Source organism: Phaethon lepturus, unplaced genomic scaffold, assembly GCF_000687285.1.
Source record: "Phaethon lepturus isolate BGI_N335 unplaced genomic scaffold, ASM68728v1 scaffold10838, whole genome shotgun sequence".
Classification (NCBI taxonomy): domain Eukaryota; kingdom Metazoa; phylum Chordata; class Aves; order Phaethontiformes; family Phaethontidae; genus Phaethon; species Phaethon lepturus.
Genome location: NW_010559727.1, coordinates 30,076 through 43,211, shown reverse-complemented (window position 1 = coordinate 43,211; position 13,136 = coordinate 30,076). Strand labels below are relative to the sequence as shown.

The 13,136-nt window shown below is 43.9% G+C and overlaps 1 protein-coding gene across 1 annotated transcript; it reads left to right on the top strand.

Annotated features, from left to right (window-relative positions):
• Positions 1 to 380: 380 nt before the first annotated feature.
• Positions 381 to 11,687, top strand: LOC104625750 (transmembrane 4 L6 family member 1-like). The gene is made up of 5 exons (XM_010293454.1): positions 381 to 554; positions 4,020 to 4,085; positions 10,045 to 10,190; positions 10,969 to 11,155; positions 11,667 to 11,687. Exons 1-5 carry the CDS (start codon positions 384 to 386, stop codon positions 11,685 to 11,687), a joined length of 591 nt encoding a protein of 196 aa, XP_010291756.1. The 5' UTR covers positions 381 to 383.
• Positions 11,688 to 13,136: the final 1,449 nt, after the last annotated feature.

The following is a 13,136-nucleotide window of genomic DNA, read 5'->3' as shown; positions in this document are numbered from 1 at the left end:
TGCAGGGGGGTTGGACCAAATGATCTTTAAAGGTCCCTTCCAACCCAAACTATTCTATGATTCCGTGTTCCCAATGGACAGACAATTGTCCATTGACAACTAAAATTAAACCCTCTGTTCATTTCATACCAACACATGCTTAGTCCTGGCAACTTTAAATAAATGCAATTAAACATTCCACTTTTTAAAATTTCCATTTAAAATAAAGTATCTGAAGGGAACAGGCTCTGTAGATTAGGATTATCCGTGTAAGTCTTAACTGGAATATTGCTTGCTTCAAAAGTGATTCTTCTTTCATTGAAGAAGAAAACTGCTGAAATCCCATGCTCCCTGCCCTTCAGTAACACAAACCTTCCTGCGTTTTTCCTCAGCAGAGAGCCACCATGTGCCCAGGGAAGTGTTCAAAGTGCATTGGGATCACCCTGTTCCCACTGGCAGTATGTGCCATAGTCTCCAACATCCTCCTGTACTTCCCCAACGGACAAGTTCTGCAGCTCAGCGAGATAACAGATCTGGTCTGGTTTTTCCATGGCATTCTTGGGGCTGGGATACTGGTAAGAGAGAAGTGTTGCTACTGTTTCTTATGGGTTTGGTTTTGTTTTAAAATCAGGGCTAAGAAAACCTCTGTTAACAAAAAAAGTCATAGAAATGTGTTTTGCATAAACATGTGAGCAGCTTAACTGGGAACCTGCGTATGGGAGTGAGTGCATTCAAGACTGAAAAAGTCCCTAATCGCCAGAATACAAGGTATTCCTGAAATAAGTATCAGGACTCCAAGCCAGGAGGAAGTGATAGGACTGACTTCTCACCATGGAAAAGGGTGACATGGGTGTTCATTCTCCATGAGTCAAAGCAAAACAGAGGTCCTAAGCACAGCTGGAGGTGGTGAGTTTTCACTATTGTCTGTATCCTCTCGTTACTCCTCTAACTGATTTTATGCTCACATAATTCACAAAAAAAAACATTAAGAGCAACACTGAAACATGTTTCAGTAGGCGTTCCAGAGACCCAGCCAACACTCAATGAATGTGGAGCTGCAAATGGCTTAAATCCCAACCCCCCCTGTGTTTCCACACACCCACCTACCTCCTTTTGGGTTTGATCTGGTTTTGTATGTGCTCTTCTATAATCAGTTCTCCATTCCACCACTCAGGAAAGATGGCTTTTATGTGAATATCCATAACTAGAAGGGAACATGTTTGGGAACACTGATCTTTTCCAGTTCATTAGAAAGACTGCTCCCTTTACATTCTTCCAATTATCCACCCAAGTGCAGATAAAAAGCCGAGCGAGTAACATGCATATGACAAGTACCGGCTGTTACGCATCCTAGGCAGATGGTAAACTGGCACAGAGCTGGCTACCTGCATGCCAAAACACTGAACGTTTAAGAATAATTAACTTACAAAAAAGCAAATCTTATTCACAGTCAGGCTATGATGCAGCTACCACTTAAGTCTATGGAAAAGCTACAATGGATGTGGTTCAGACTCATATTTCCCAAAGTAGAAACACGGTATAAGATCATTCAATAAATTGTTCTCCACCAGCAGCTTGCGTGCTTCTTCTTCCAGCTACCACTTGGGGCTATTACTCATTCTGAGCTTGAATGTAAGCATGAGTTTGTGGAAGGAAGCCTAAAAGAAGAAGTGGAACTACATGAGAGACCTGTGGAAAATTCGTATCACTGCAAGCCCAGGGGTCATTGGCGTTCAATGAAAGGAAAGGCAGATGTTAGGCATGAAAGCGTCACAGGCTCATTGCAAACGTGCCTTCTTTAAAGGCTTCCACAGAGGCTTGCCTGTGGCCAGCACCATGTACATCAAAAATGAGAACAGCAAGTGAAAGGGGAGGAAAAATTTGCATTGACCTTCAAAACACAGCATTAGGAGTAATTTTTGATCCACAAACAATGCTGTTGAGTGCATGTGTTTTCCAGAAAACAGCATGACAAATGCCCACAGGTGAAGAGAAGGGGAAAGAAAGCATTATCATCAGCTCCATTTTCCAGGTGCTGGAAGCATAGAAAAATGAAGGCTGGCTTCTGGGCCACCTAAGGATCTAAACAAGGGGCAAGAGTGCCCCATAACCTGAGTCTGGGCCGTATACTTACTCCACAGCGAGGACAGACTGGGCTGCGCTGCGTTCCCCCATGCACCCAGCTTCTCCCCAAAGGAAACTCAGGAAAGTCATGCCAACAGGTTGCTTGACCCTGCAGAATCTGGTGTAACCAGGACACAGCCACCAGAGCCAGGACTGTGGGGGAAACTTCACAACAGCCTGGCCTGGTTCTGTGAGCCAGAAAACCTGCCTCCACCTGGGAACTTCATCCACAGAGTGATACCTAGATCATCAGCACGCTGGTCGGCTGAGCAGCCAGCCCCACCCTTTCCTCCTCCTCTGCTGCTTCCCTCATGGAAGTTTATATGACGTGAAAACCTCTCCATTTCCTTATTTACAAAGTTTAGGGTGTAAAGAGAGGAAGACTGGCTCCGTGTGTCAGAGTAACATCTTTCCTGCTGGAAAGCCTATGAGCAACACCGGGAAATGCTTGACTGAGCCATGGCTCACACGCAGCCCTCATTTAACTGACAGCAGCCGAGCCGAGCAAATCCTCATTCCCAAGTCAGAAGGCAGGTGTCTACAGTCAGGCACTGCAAAAAAAGAAAGCTGCCAAGCAAACCCTTCATCCTGAGCCAGGCTAATAAATGACACAAAGGTGTTCACAGCTTAGATGGGAAACCTCCAAAGAAGAAAGACAGCCCTGGAGGAAAGGGAGCGTTGGTTTGACGGGCAGAGGTATTAGCTCTCCTTCTGAGTGCCAGACAGCGGCACGCTGGGGCTGAAGTTGCCTTGGGGACCACCCATGATTATTTAAGAGCTGACTCCTTTCCAGGAAGAAGAACAACTTTTTAACCTTCATTCTCTACAGCTGCAGGTCTCCAGCTGTGGTCCAATGATGACTGCGAGTGCTGGAGGTTGCCTCTGGGTTGTACACAAAAGGCAACAGAGAGAAAATCCTTTGAAAAATATTTAGGGGCCTGCAAATCTAAGCAGGTTTCATAACACTGTCCTACACAGTCTGACAGAGATATTCACACTACAGACATAAATTCCCTGGGCTTCATTCACTGTGGACTTTCTGCTCTTCCTGCCCTACATGGGACAATATCCTTCCAACATCTAGTCAGACTGTTTTTACAGCTTTTACCTTTTTTGTTTGTTTGGGAGGTTCTCCTTCTTTCAGTAGTGTTATAGGGACCATTTCTTACTTTCTCAGATGACTCATTTTCTTGCGTTGCTCTTTGAGATGCCTACACAAGCAGTGGTAGGCAGAAGCAAGGCAGCAGGAGTGCTCTGGTTGCACAGCTAGACCCGCAAAAGCTTTCTTGCCCTCTAGCTACCACGTTAAATGCAGCTTTTCTTATCTCCAGAGTGCCTCTGTAAGGTGGCATTATATCCTGAGACACAGATGGTTGCTGAGTCCGTTGTATCAGTCCAGCTCCACCTGGTAATTACCATGGAGAAAGCTGATGTGAACTGGGAGTTCCCTGTTGAGTAAAGTCCATTTTGTAGGTTTTCCAGACGCTTAGGACAAAGAACAAAAGTCAGATGTGTTTCAGGAAGTTTAAGACTGATTTCCCAATTATAATCCAGAGCAGGATGCTCAAAAGATTTAAACTGACATAATTCTTATGCCAGTGATGCATCTTTTCTGAGCAGAATTTCCATTTTCTCAAAATTGACATGTCTGTTCCTGAAAAAAACCAACAAACCCCTGCTGAAAAGGAGCTGTATAGCTTCAGCAGCCAGAATTACTGTGCCAGAAACTCGCCAGCCAGCCCACGCTTCTCCCCGAGTTACTCTTCAGCAAGCACCAACATCTGAGCAGGTGTAACTCACTGAGAAGAGGCAGAAGGTGGTTTGCATTTGAGGAACATGATGCCGCAGCTCCTGGACTTTAAAAACCCTTCCAGCAGAAGGACTGCGCACCAATTCAGCTTGTGCTTTTCTCACAGGTTATTTTGCCGGCATTCATGATGCTGGGAGCCGGCGGAGCAGGATGTTGCGCTAACAGATGTGGGGTAAGTAGATATTTATGTGTTGAAACGGCACTATGGGGTTTGCACAATAGCTCTTAGATGGCTGCTCAGCAGGTGGAAACGTACAATGACAAACCATCACACCACCATCAACAGCCTTGTCAGGGAAATGCAGAAGAAGAGCTTGATCTACAGCGTCCCTGGGCTGGGGCTGAGAGCTCAGTTAGCCAACAAGAATGTTATGATGTTGCAGCCACTGATATGAGGGAAATCACACTCAGCCGGGGCAGGTACTGGAGCATTTAGCCACATCTCTGAGGATAGAGGGGTACAAAGCAGCTTCACTTCACCCCACATAAAGTAAAGCATGGCTCCAGTTTCCTCCTGCTTGAGGCGATCCTCACGATCAAGACAGCTGCCTGTTCCTTCCGCTTTCACCTGCTCCTGTTTCCCCCGTACCCTTTCATGGCAATTTGCTTTTCCACAGGTTCATCCTTGCTTACGTCTGTAGGGAACAGAAGGGAATTTGCAGGCCCATGCTAAAAGCCTGAGCTGCTGCTGGCACTAAGGAGCCAGCGCTGATTCCTGGAGGCTGGTCTCCATGGAAGGCTTTGACCCTAGCATGCATTTGCCCACGCGTTACGCACATGAAACGTGCAACTGCAACTTGGGCTCTCTGTCATCCAGAGAAACACCAGAGAGACTTTTTCCCTTGATAATTAAGAATATGTGCTGGTTTTGGCTGGGGTAGAGTTGCTTTTCTTCACAGTAGCTAGTATGGGGCTATGTTTTGGGTTTGTGCTGAAAACAGTGTTGGTAACACAAGGATGTTTTCATTACTGCTGAGCAGTGCTGACACAGAGTCAAGGCCTTTTCTGCTTCTCACATCACCAGCAAGGAGGCTGGGCGTGCACAAGGAATTGGGAGGACACAGACGGGACAGCTGACCCCAACTGACCAAAGGGTTATCCCATGCCATATGATGTCATGTTCAGCAAAAAAACTAGGGGAAAGGTTGGCAGGGTAGCCACTGCCCAGGGACCGGCTGGGCATCGGTCTTTTGGTGGTGAGCAATTGTTTTCATTTGCATCACTTGTCTTTCTTGGGTTTTATTTATCTCTCTCTGTTATTTTCCTTTTCAGTACAATTTTTTTTTAATTTTATTTCAGTCATTAAACTGTTCTTATCTCAACCCATGAGTTTTCTCACTTTTACCCTTCCAATTCTCTTCCCCCCATCCCTCTGGGGGGGAGTGAGTGAGCAGCTGGGCGGTGTTTGGTTGCCAGCTGGAGTTAAACCACAACAGAATATTATAGAGCAACACGTTATACAGGCATCTCTATCAGTCCTCAAGCCCTGGGCACAGACTTTTGTGTGGCTACTGACTTAGAAATATTTTTTTTTGTCTGTATCCTTCCAAGAAGCAGACTGGAACAAGAGATTCCATACAATAAAGCATGTTTCTTTTGTACTCTTCAATGAATATTTAGTTTGATCCATGAGAAGACTTTTACATCTTCAAGATGTTTTATTTAAGTCAATTTATTCATAATACCAAAATAACATTCTTCATTAGGATGTCAGCAAGTACATCCCAAGGGCCATTTGATTTTACCAAATGTCACAGGCACAGAGAGGATGCTAACGATGGCCAAGTAGGCCAGCTGCAGAGCTGGGATGTGAGCCCAGGCACCCTGAACCCAGTGCTCAAGCCAGCTGCTTCTCCTGGTTTTGAATGGTGTAGAAAGCAGTGGTTGAAAACAGCCATACTGTGGGTGTTCCCACACTCTGCTGAACATGGCGAATCAGGAGGGGAAATTCAGCTGAACTGAGGTCAGCTCACACAGCATCGCAGGGCTCCCTTCTCCATCCTTCATCCCAGCACTAAGTATTACAGGTTCAAGAGTCAAACTTCCCCAGACTGGCCGGGTTCACTCCCCCAGCCCATCAGTGCAGGAGGTAGCACAGTGCCATCCAGCAGCCTGCATCTCTAGACCCGCCACACTCCTCCGCTCCCCTCCATCACCCTTTCGCTGTCTGAGCCGTTCCTAGCAGCAGCACATGGATGCCAGGTATCCTGTCTGCACCTTCCCATCACTGATCGGCTGCCTACAAGCTGTTCTTCCTCTTCCTTTTTTGCTGTTATACATGTAAGACATTGTTGAGAAAGTAGTTTGATTGTGTGCTACAATATTGGTATAAAGAAAACTAGCTGATGGCCAGGTGATGAAGCTACTCAAGACCAAACTAGCAAATAGGCTCTGTGAGGACAGTATATCTTTAAAAATGCTGTCTTCTGGGACTGTGGGAATTGCCCATGGTTTAAACAGAATGTGTTTAATGTAGAGATGAGATGGGGACATGAGCAAAGAGCAAGTGGCTATGAACAGCATTAAAAACAACAGATTCCCCTGCACAGCTCCTGGGGAAGGGTGATTTCCAAGCATGCAAGAAGAGGTGAGTATTGCAGGGACATCTGAAGGCTAATGATGTGCTTCTTCAGGAGAAGAAACCTCATGGAAATTTTGCTTTGGGGAAGGAAATGCAGAGACACCCACAGCAGGGTTGCTCCCATGTCCTGTCCGTATGGGCTGTATACCGAAGGCAGGGTATGGTGTGAACTACCAGGCGTTGAAGAGCAGAGGAGCCCTGGGACTGGTTCAAACACGCATGATGGCAGCGACTTCCCAAGGTGCCAGAGCTCCTTGTGAGGTGGGTCTGGCTTGACCTGATATGGGGTCCCCCGTTGTTGATAGCTTGTCCACCAACTTCTACCTACTGTCAGAGAACTAGCCCACACTAGAGCTACTCAGGAGCCTCTGTAATCCAAAGGTTAGTTTGTCCACCTTTCTGCTTTGGGGATCTTAGGTATAAAATTATAATTTACACAGAATACTCAGCATTGGTTTTTCATAGAAAAAAAAAGAAGGCTAAAGAACTAATACTGCTCAGAATTATTATTCAGTCAGAACATAACCATTTTCCTCAGGGTAGGGACTCTATCCTGTTATATTTTGTGCAATCCCTGGTTTAATAGTTTCAGACTTCATCACAGCCTTTATGTGCTACTGAAGTATCAACAACAGTAATAACAATTACTAAATTTCTCATCCTTTTATTCACCTTATTGAGTTCTCCAGTTCACAGTGATTATGTGCTGCATTGAGTAAGATTTTTCATTAATCCACGTGAAATTGTTGCCTGCAAACATACCTAGATGGCTTCTTGTCCTTGCATTATGGGGTAATGATTTTGGAAAGTAACAAATTTAGAAAGTTTCCATGTCTTGCCGCTTAGTGTGTACACATCTGAAAGCCTCCACTGCACTGAGGAGAAAAGACCCCCCAAAATACACCTTCTGTTGTTGCATCAAGAAAACATACTCCAGTATTTCTTTCTAAGGCTTCCTTAAGAGTTACTAGTAGCACAAGAATAGCCACAGCAGCTTTCCAGACAAACAAATCTAGATAAGCAAAGGTATGTGGATAACCAGACAGGATATTAATTCCACAAAAAATACACTTTCAGAGAAAGAAACTGAGAAGAAAGAAATGTGCATGAAACAAGAACCAGGGCAATAAAGAGCAGCACAAACTGGGAGGAGGGGGAACTTGGTAACTTCACCAAAGCAGCTGATGCACATGCTGGAAGAATGAAAGCTAAAAGTCTTCATCAGCTCACCAGAGACAATCCAATTGTGTGAGGGATAAGGCAGGGAAAACATTAAAAGAAAATCAGCAAAAATTATCATCTAAACCCTCACAAGAGGTAGAGAACAGGCCAACACCATAGGAAACTAATTTCAACAGACTCAAGCATCCCAGGTTAGACCTCATGTTGCAACTGAAGACACAAATGAGGAATTTTTTTTTTTTTTTAATTGATAAATGAAGATGGTACAGCTAGGGAAAATGCTGAAAGGTTGAGATGATGTGATAGTTAATAAAATTGTTGGATTTCCATAGAATATGGGACAAACCTCCAGAAAAGATTCCAGAAGAGTAGATATAATGGGGAAATGCATCTGTCTGTCTAGAAAATGCCCAGGAGAGCAAATTTAACAGTTGCAGCAACTTCAGACTCCCCTTCCAGTGACAAGTAGTCTTAGTCCATATAAACATGTAAAGGAAATAGATGAGATGAAGCTAGCCATATAGCCAACAAATTTGAAATGAGAAAATCATGTGTCAAAGAATAGTCATCAAAGATAGCACTGATGAGTACTACTAGTACTAACCACTGTCATAAAACAGTAGTAGCAAAAGACTATTTGACTTTTTATCATAGCTGTCTTTGGGATGCCCATACTGCTATGCTGTGCTAAAAATAGTCGTTAGCGTAATTAAGGTACTTCAACCAAGGTGCAGAAGAATGCACAGTTGAAGTAAATGAGAAAATAGGTGGGGAGAGGTAGTTCAGCATAGGTAGGAGTTTCAGATAGAGTATCAGTCACTGGTGATCTTATTAATAATGAGAAAGAGTGCATCGGCTACAACCCAGCACTGCTTTGGTCTGGGGCGATATACTAAATTACCTACATTTTGCTGACAATGAAACTCTGTGAAGAGGCAACTCAGCCAACATGCAGATAAAGACAAAAAAAGTGACTAGCTTTGCAAAAAAAGACAGAGTTATGAATCAGTTATGATTAAATAAATCTTCCAAGAAATTTCAGCAATTTCTAACTCAAGGACTGCTTTAGAGGCGAAAGAGTACACAAAATGAGTCAATTCACACACTAGCAGTATGCAAGGTTGTACAGAAAGCAGTAATGTCATCAGCTGGCAAGTTGGAAACTGCATTCACCAGCTTGAACACGTTTGGATAGCGATTAGTTTTCAAGACTCTGTCACAAATCTACAACGCGGATATTTCCATTTGACTCCGTAATGCAGCGCTCCGTGGAGCAGCTGGCATTAGGAGAAGGTTTCTGCTTCCTTGTGGGCTATTAGATTTCACTGGTATTTGCTGGCAACAGGGAAATGTTGCCAGAGGTATTTGGCTTCAAACCCAAGTCACGGATGGGGGTGCTTCCCATGTGCTTCCCATGTGCTTCCCATGTGCTTCCCATGTGCTTCCTCAGTCGTGCCTCTGCCCTGGCTCCCAGGCGGTCTTGCCCAGGTTTTCCCCCGGCTCTCTCTTTCTCTTCTCTCTTCTTTCCTTTTCTCTTCTCCTTCTTGGCATAGTTGTGAACAACCGCAGGCAGGGACTCTTAACAAGACTAGTGGGAAGCCTGTCCCAGATACACCACCAGCAGCACCCGCCTGAGATTCTGGCTTCTATATGCAAACAGCAACCAGATACATTCCACCCATGAATAGAAAACCACCTCAAAGCAGAGCGAAGGTACCATTTCTGTGGGAGTGGCCAGTGGAAAATTCACAGGTGCATTACATATAATTCGAAGTCACCGCTGGTTTGTTGCCACACGCAGCACAATTAGATTTCTCAACACGAGCAGTGGTAACCACATGTCATGCTGTTGCAAAATGAAGGAAAGCAGCAATAGAAAGGCTCTTTTTCATTCCTCATCAATTAGCAAAAACAACTAATGCATCTTTTGTTGCCTTCATACCTGGTTTGGTAGTTGTTTGCTAGTTTCTGTTGGTACAAGGGCTGAGAAGGGTGCTCTTGGTGAAGGGGTGGAAATGCCAAGGCACATGATGTGGACCGCATCAAGCCAGTACTGGCTCCATATTGGCTTTTTGAAAGAAGACCAACAGATTTTTCATAATTGATTGGTCAAGTATAAAACTGAATAATTAAAGCCCTGGGCTTACCCACTTTTAAAAGCAAAACAAATACAGTCTGAAATCCTTTCACATCTAGGATAGCTGCACTAGTCAGAAAAAGTCAACTATTCTTTATTCTCACAGGTGTCATACTATTATTATGAGTTTCAGCATATGCTAAGAAACAGATAAAGATCATTTCCTTCCCATTCAGTGTAAGCTACTCAATGCCTCTGTGCATGCGATGTTGAAGGTCTTTTCCCTTTCAGATGCTGCTGTCAGTAGTCCTGGCTGTGCTGGGATTCGCAGGAGGAGCGTATTGTGCGGTCATCTCCTCCCTGGGGCTGATTGGGGGCCCTCTGTGTGACACGGGTGATGGAGAATACCTCTACCCTTTCAGAAACGACACTCTGGAGTGAGTATGACTCACAGGCTCCTCCAATTTTGCTTTCCTTAATCCCCCCCTACCCCATCTTTTTATAGCAAATTTGAATTTTTCCAAGGTGAACTGATGGTCCACTCGATCTACAAATAAATTCACATTTCTCTGAGGCAGCGTGTTCCAGCTGGTCATCTCTTTGACCAAGGATCATCTTTGGGCAAACTGCCTTAGATTTTTCTGTTGTGCTTGTCAGCAGCCCCTCGTGCAAGTTGCACCATGCTTTCAAAAGGCTGCTGAGCTGTGACTCCCACCGGAGTCAAAAGGAAATGTTTGATAAGTATGCCACATTAATCTGTTAAATCATCACTAATTGAGTCTACTCTACCTACTTCTGGAAAGCAAAGCAAAAATCTTTTCTAACTCTTTACAGTTAACCTTGGCAATCATGCTCTTCAAGCCCGAGATAGAGATGATGGATGGACTGGACTGAGATATCACAGCAGAAATGGAAAATATGGAGCCACATTTTAAAACCTTTAGGGACCTTTCCCTTAAGTTATTAGCACTGCCATAAAGCAAAAGGGAGATTCTTGTGCATGCAACAAAGTACAGATGTGGCTCTCTTCCCTAGTCTTCAACTGCACCTCTGCAAAGGCAGTTCTCAAGAGAATCACCAGCTTTTACCAATTGTAGTAGAATTTGAGACTCAATTTGTGCAATCGAGTTCAGAAAATGTAATGCCAGAAAACACAGAAAACGTTCTCAAATTTTTATTTCTTAATACATTGCCCATTATTTTTCTCTACCACAGAGACAGTTATTTGTTCAACCAGACAACATGGAGCATTTGCAAAGAACCTGAAAACATCATCCTCTGGAATATCGTCCTTTTCTCTATTCTCCTGGCTATTGGTGTGATTGAAGCTATTCTTTGTTTTATTCAAGTCATCAGTGGACTTACCGGCTTCATATGTGGCACGTGTATGAGGAAAAGAAAGGTTGGTAGGCAGTAAAATGTGTCAGAGTGCTTTACGTTCTTACCACTTTTATTTTTCAGGACTGGGAATAGTACACGATCAGACAGATCTGCACAGCCCCTGAATGAGCTCCTCTGGGGAGCTGAGGCAGTACAGATGCATTTGCACACTGTCTCTCTCCCGCATGTTGTAGTCAGGGATAACCCAGTCCTCAGGTATTTCAAAACAGCGGAACAGTGTGATATATTGACATACTCAGTTACATGGTTGTGTTCCTATTCAAGAAGCCTCTTTGATAAAGTCTAATGACCCCCCAGCATCTGTAAGTGAGAGAGATGAGACGTAGAGGTGGTTTTAGTTGGTCAACAGTAGTAAAATTTTCATTATACAAAATGGAGGAAAACCTCTTTCAAGTTCCATTTATCACCACTGTTTCCTTTTCACTGTTTATTTTCATTGTACAAGATGCTTGCAGTAAGTCTGATATCCCTCTGGAATATTAATTAATCATCTTTCATTCATTGTCTTGCAGACAAATATTTCTGGAATGTGAATGACCTACAGGGAACACCAGGACAAGCCCCGAGCTGCTGATTCACATACAACAAGGATAGTGCACTGTGCTGTATTTACGGGGGGATGACAAAGAAAGCCCAAAACGTTCAGGAGTTTCATGGGGCAAAATGAATTTTTTACAAAGAAGGGTGGAAAAAGATCATTTAGATCTAAGTCTCCAAATTATCATCTTTCTAAAAATTCCTGCTAAATCTCAGGTATTGGCAAAAACATTAATCTGGCTGGTCCTGACTGCCGTACTTGTGCATAAAACACGAAGGTCCCCAGATCAAAGCTCACCACTTGCCCTCTTGTGTATATGGGAAACTGAACCGTTGTTAATGTATGCATTTATCAGCTGCACGAAGCAGGTGCTCTCTGGCTGGATGTAAATAACCTCCCATCCCCTCCAAACCCCTCTTTGAGCTCACCCATCTCTTCCTATTAACTTGCTACCCAGGCACTCCCAGATTAAAATCTGGATGCGCAGAGAATATATCGAGCGGCATTTGCGATGCCGCAGAGCCGATTGAAACACGTGGTTTTCAGCCTCCCTCAGTCACCCTGGAGCCAAATCCCCGTGTGCTCATTTGGTAGCTTGCTATCAGGTTTGGCACAGCACTTCTACATCAGTTCTTCAGGAGCATCTGAGAGACATGGTAGCTCTGAGGGGCGTTTGGGTCAATATAGGCACTGGGATTTGCAGCGAGAGTTTAACAATGTCTCGTTTAACTAACAGGAGGAGAACCTCAGCACCAGTGTTGCCCTCACGAGACTGCATAGGAGTCCCACTAATTTCCACACAGGTCCGTAGGGCTGTTCTAGAATAGATCACACGGACAAGCAATTAACTGGTAGAGATAAACATTAAATCAATAAAGGTAGTAATTATGTGCAGTTTAGTAACAAATAAGAGATATAATCTGAAAGGCAACAAATTGCATCAGTCTTAGTGTTACGGGAATAGTAATCCCAAGCAGGAGCTGCATAATTCCCCATCATCAATCAAGATCAAGCCCTTGATGCTAAAGTTCATGACTGGCAAATTTCAGAAACCCCATAATTTCAGGGACTTCCTCAAAGGTTAATTCTTGGACATGCCCTGAGTCAGACAAACTGTAAAATAATCTTTACCCATCCTGAAGCCATGTATGCAGTTATAAAAATCTGAATATATTTAAAGCACTTGGAGTCTATTTTTCAAAGAGAGACACATTTTCTCAGTCAAAAGTTGTTCATGTTTCTTGCATTGTAGCAAGGGAGCAAGTTATTTGAACTCAGTCATTGCAGACACACATGGTTGTTTGTGCTGTCCTCTAATGCAGCACACAAACACCTTTATAGCCAATGGGAGGAAAATGCCATTTGTACTAAGATGAGGAGCACATGTACACTTGGACCATAGCTTCACCCCTAGAAGCAGGAAATTTGACCATAACACTTAAAA

Bases quoted from the DNA above. Each gene is read 5' to 3' on its own strand.
- LOC104625750 (XM_010293454.1), top strand. From the start codon at position 384: ATGTGCCCAGGGAAGTGTTCAAAGTGCATTGGGATCACCCTGTTCCCA. The intron at 4,086-10,044 runs GTAAGTAGATAT...TTTCCCTTTCAG, and splicing joins GTTGCGCTAACAGATGTGGG to ATGCTGCTGTCAGTAGTCCT. The intron at 10,191-10,968 runs GTGAGTATGACT...TCTCTACCACAG, and splicing joins TTCAGAAACGACACTCTGGA to AGACAGTTATTTGTTCAACC.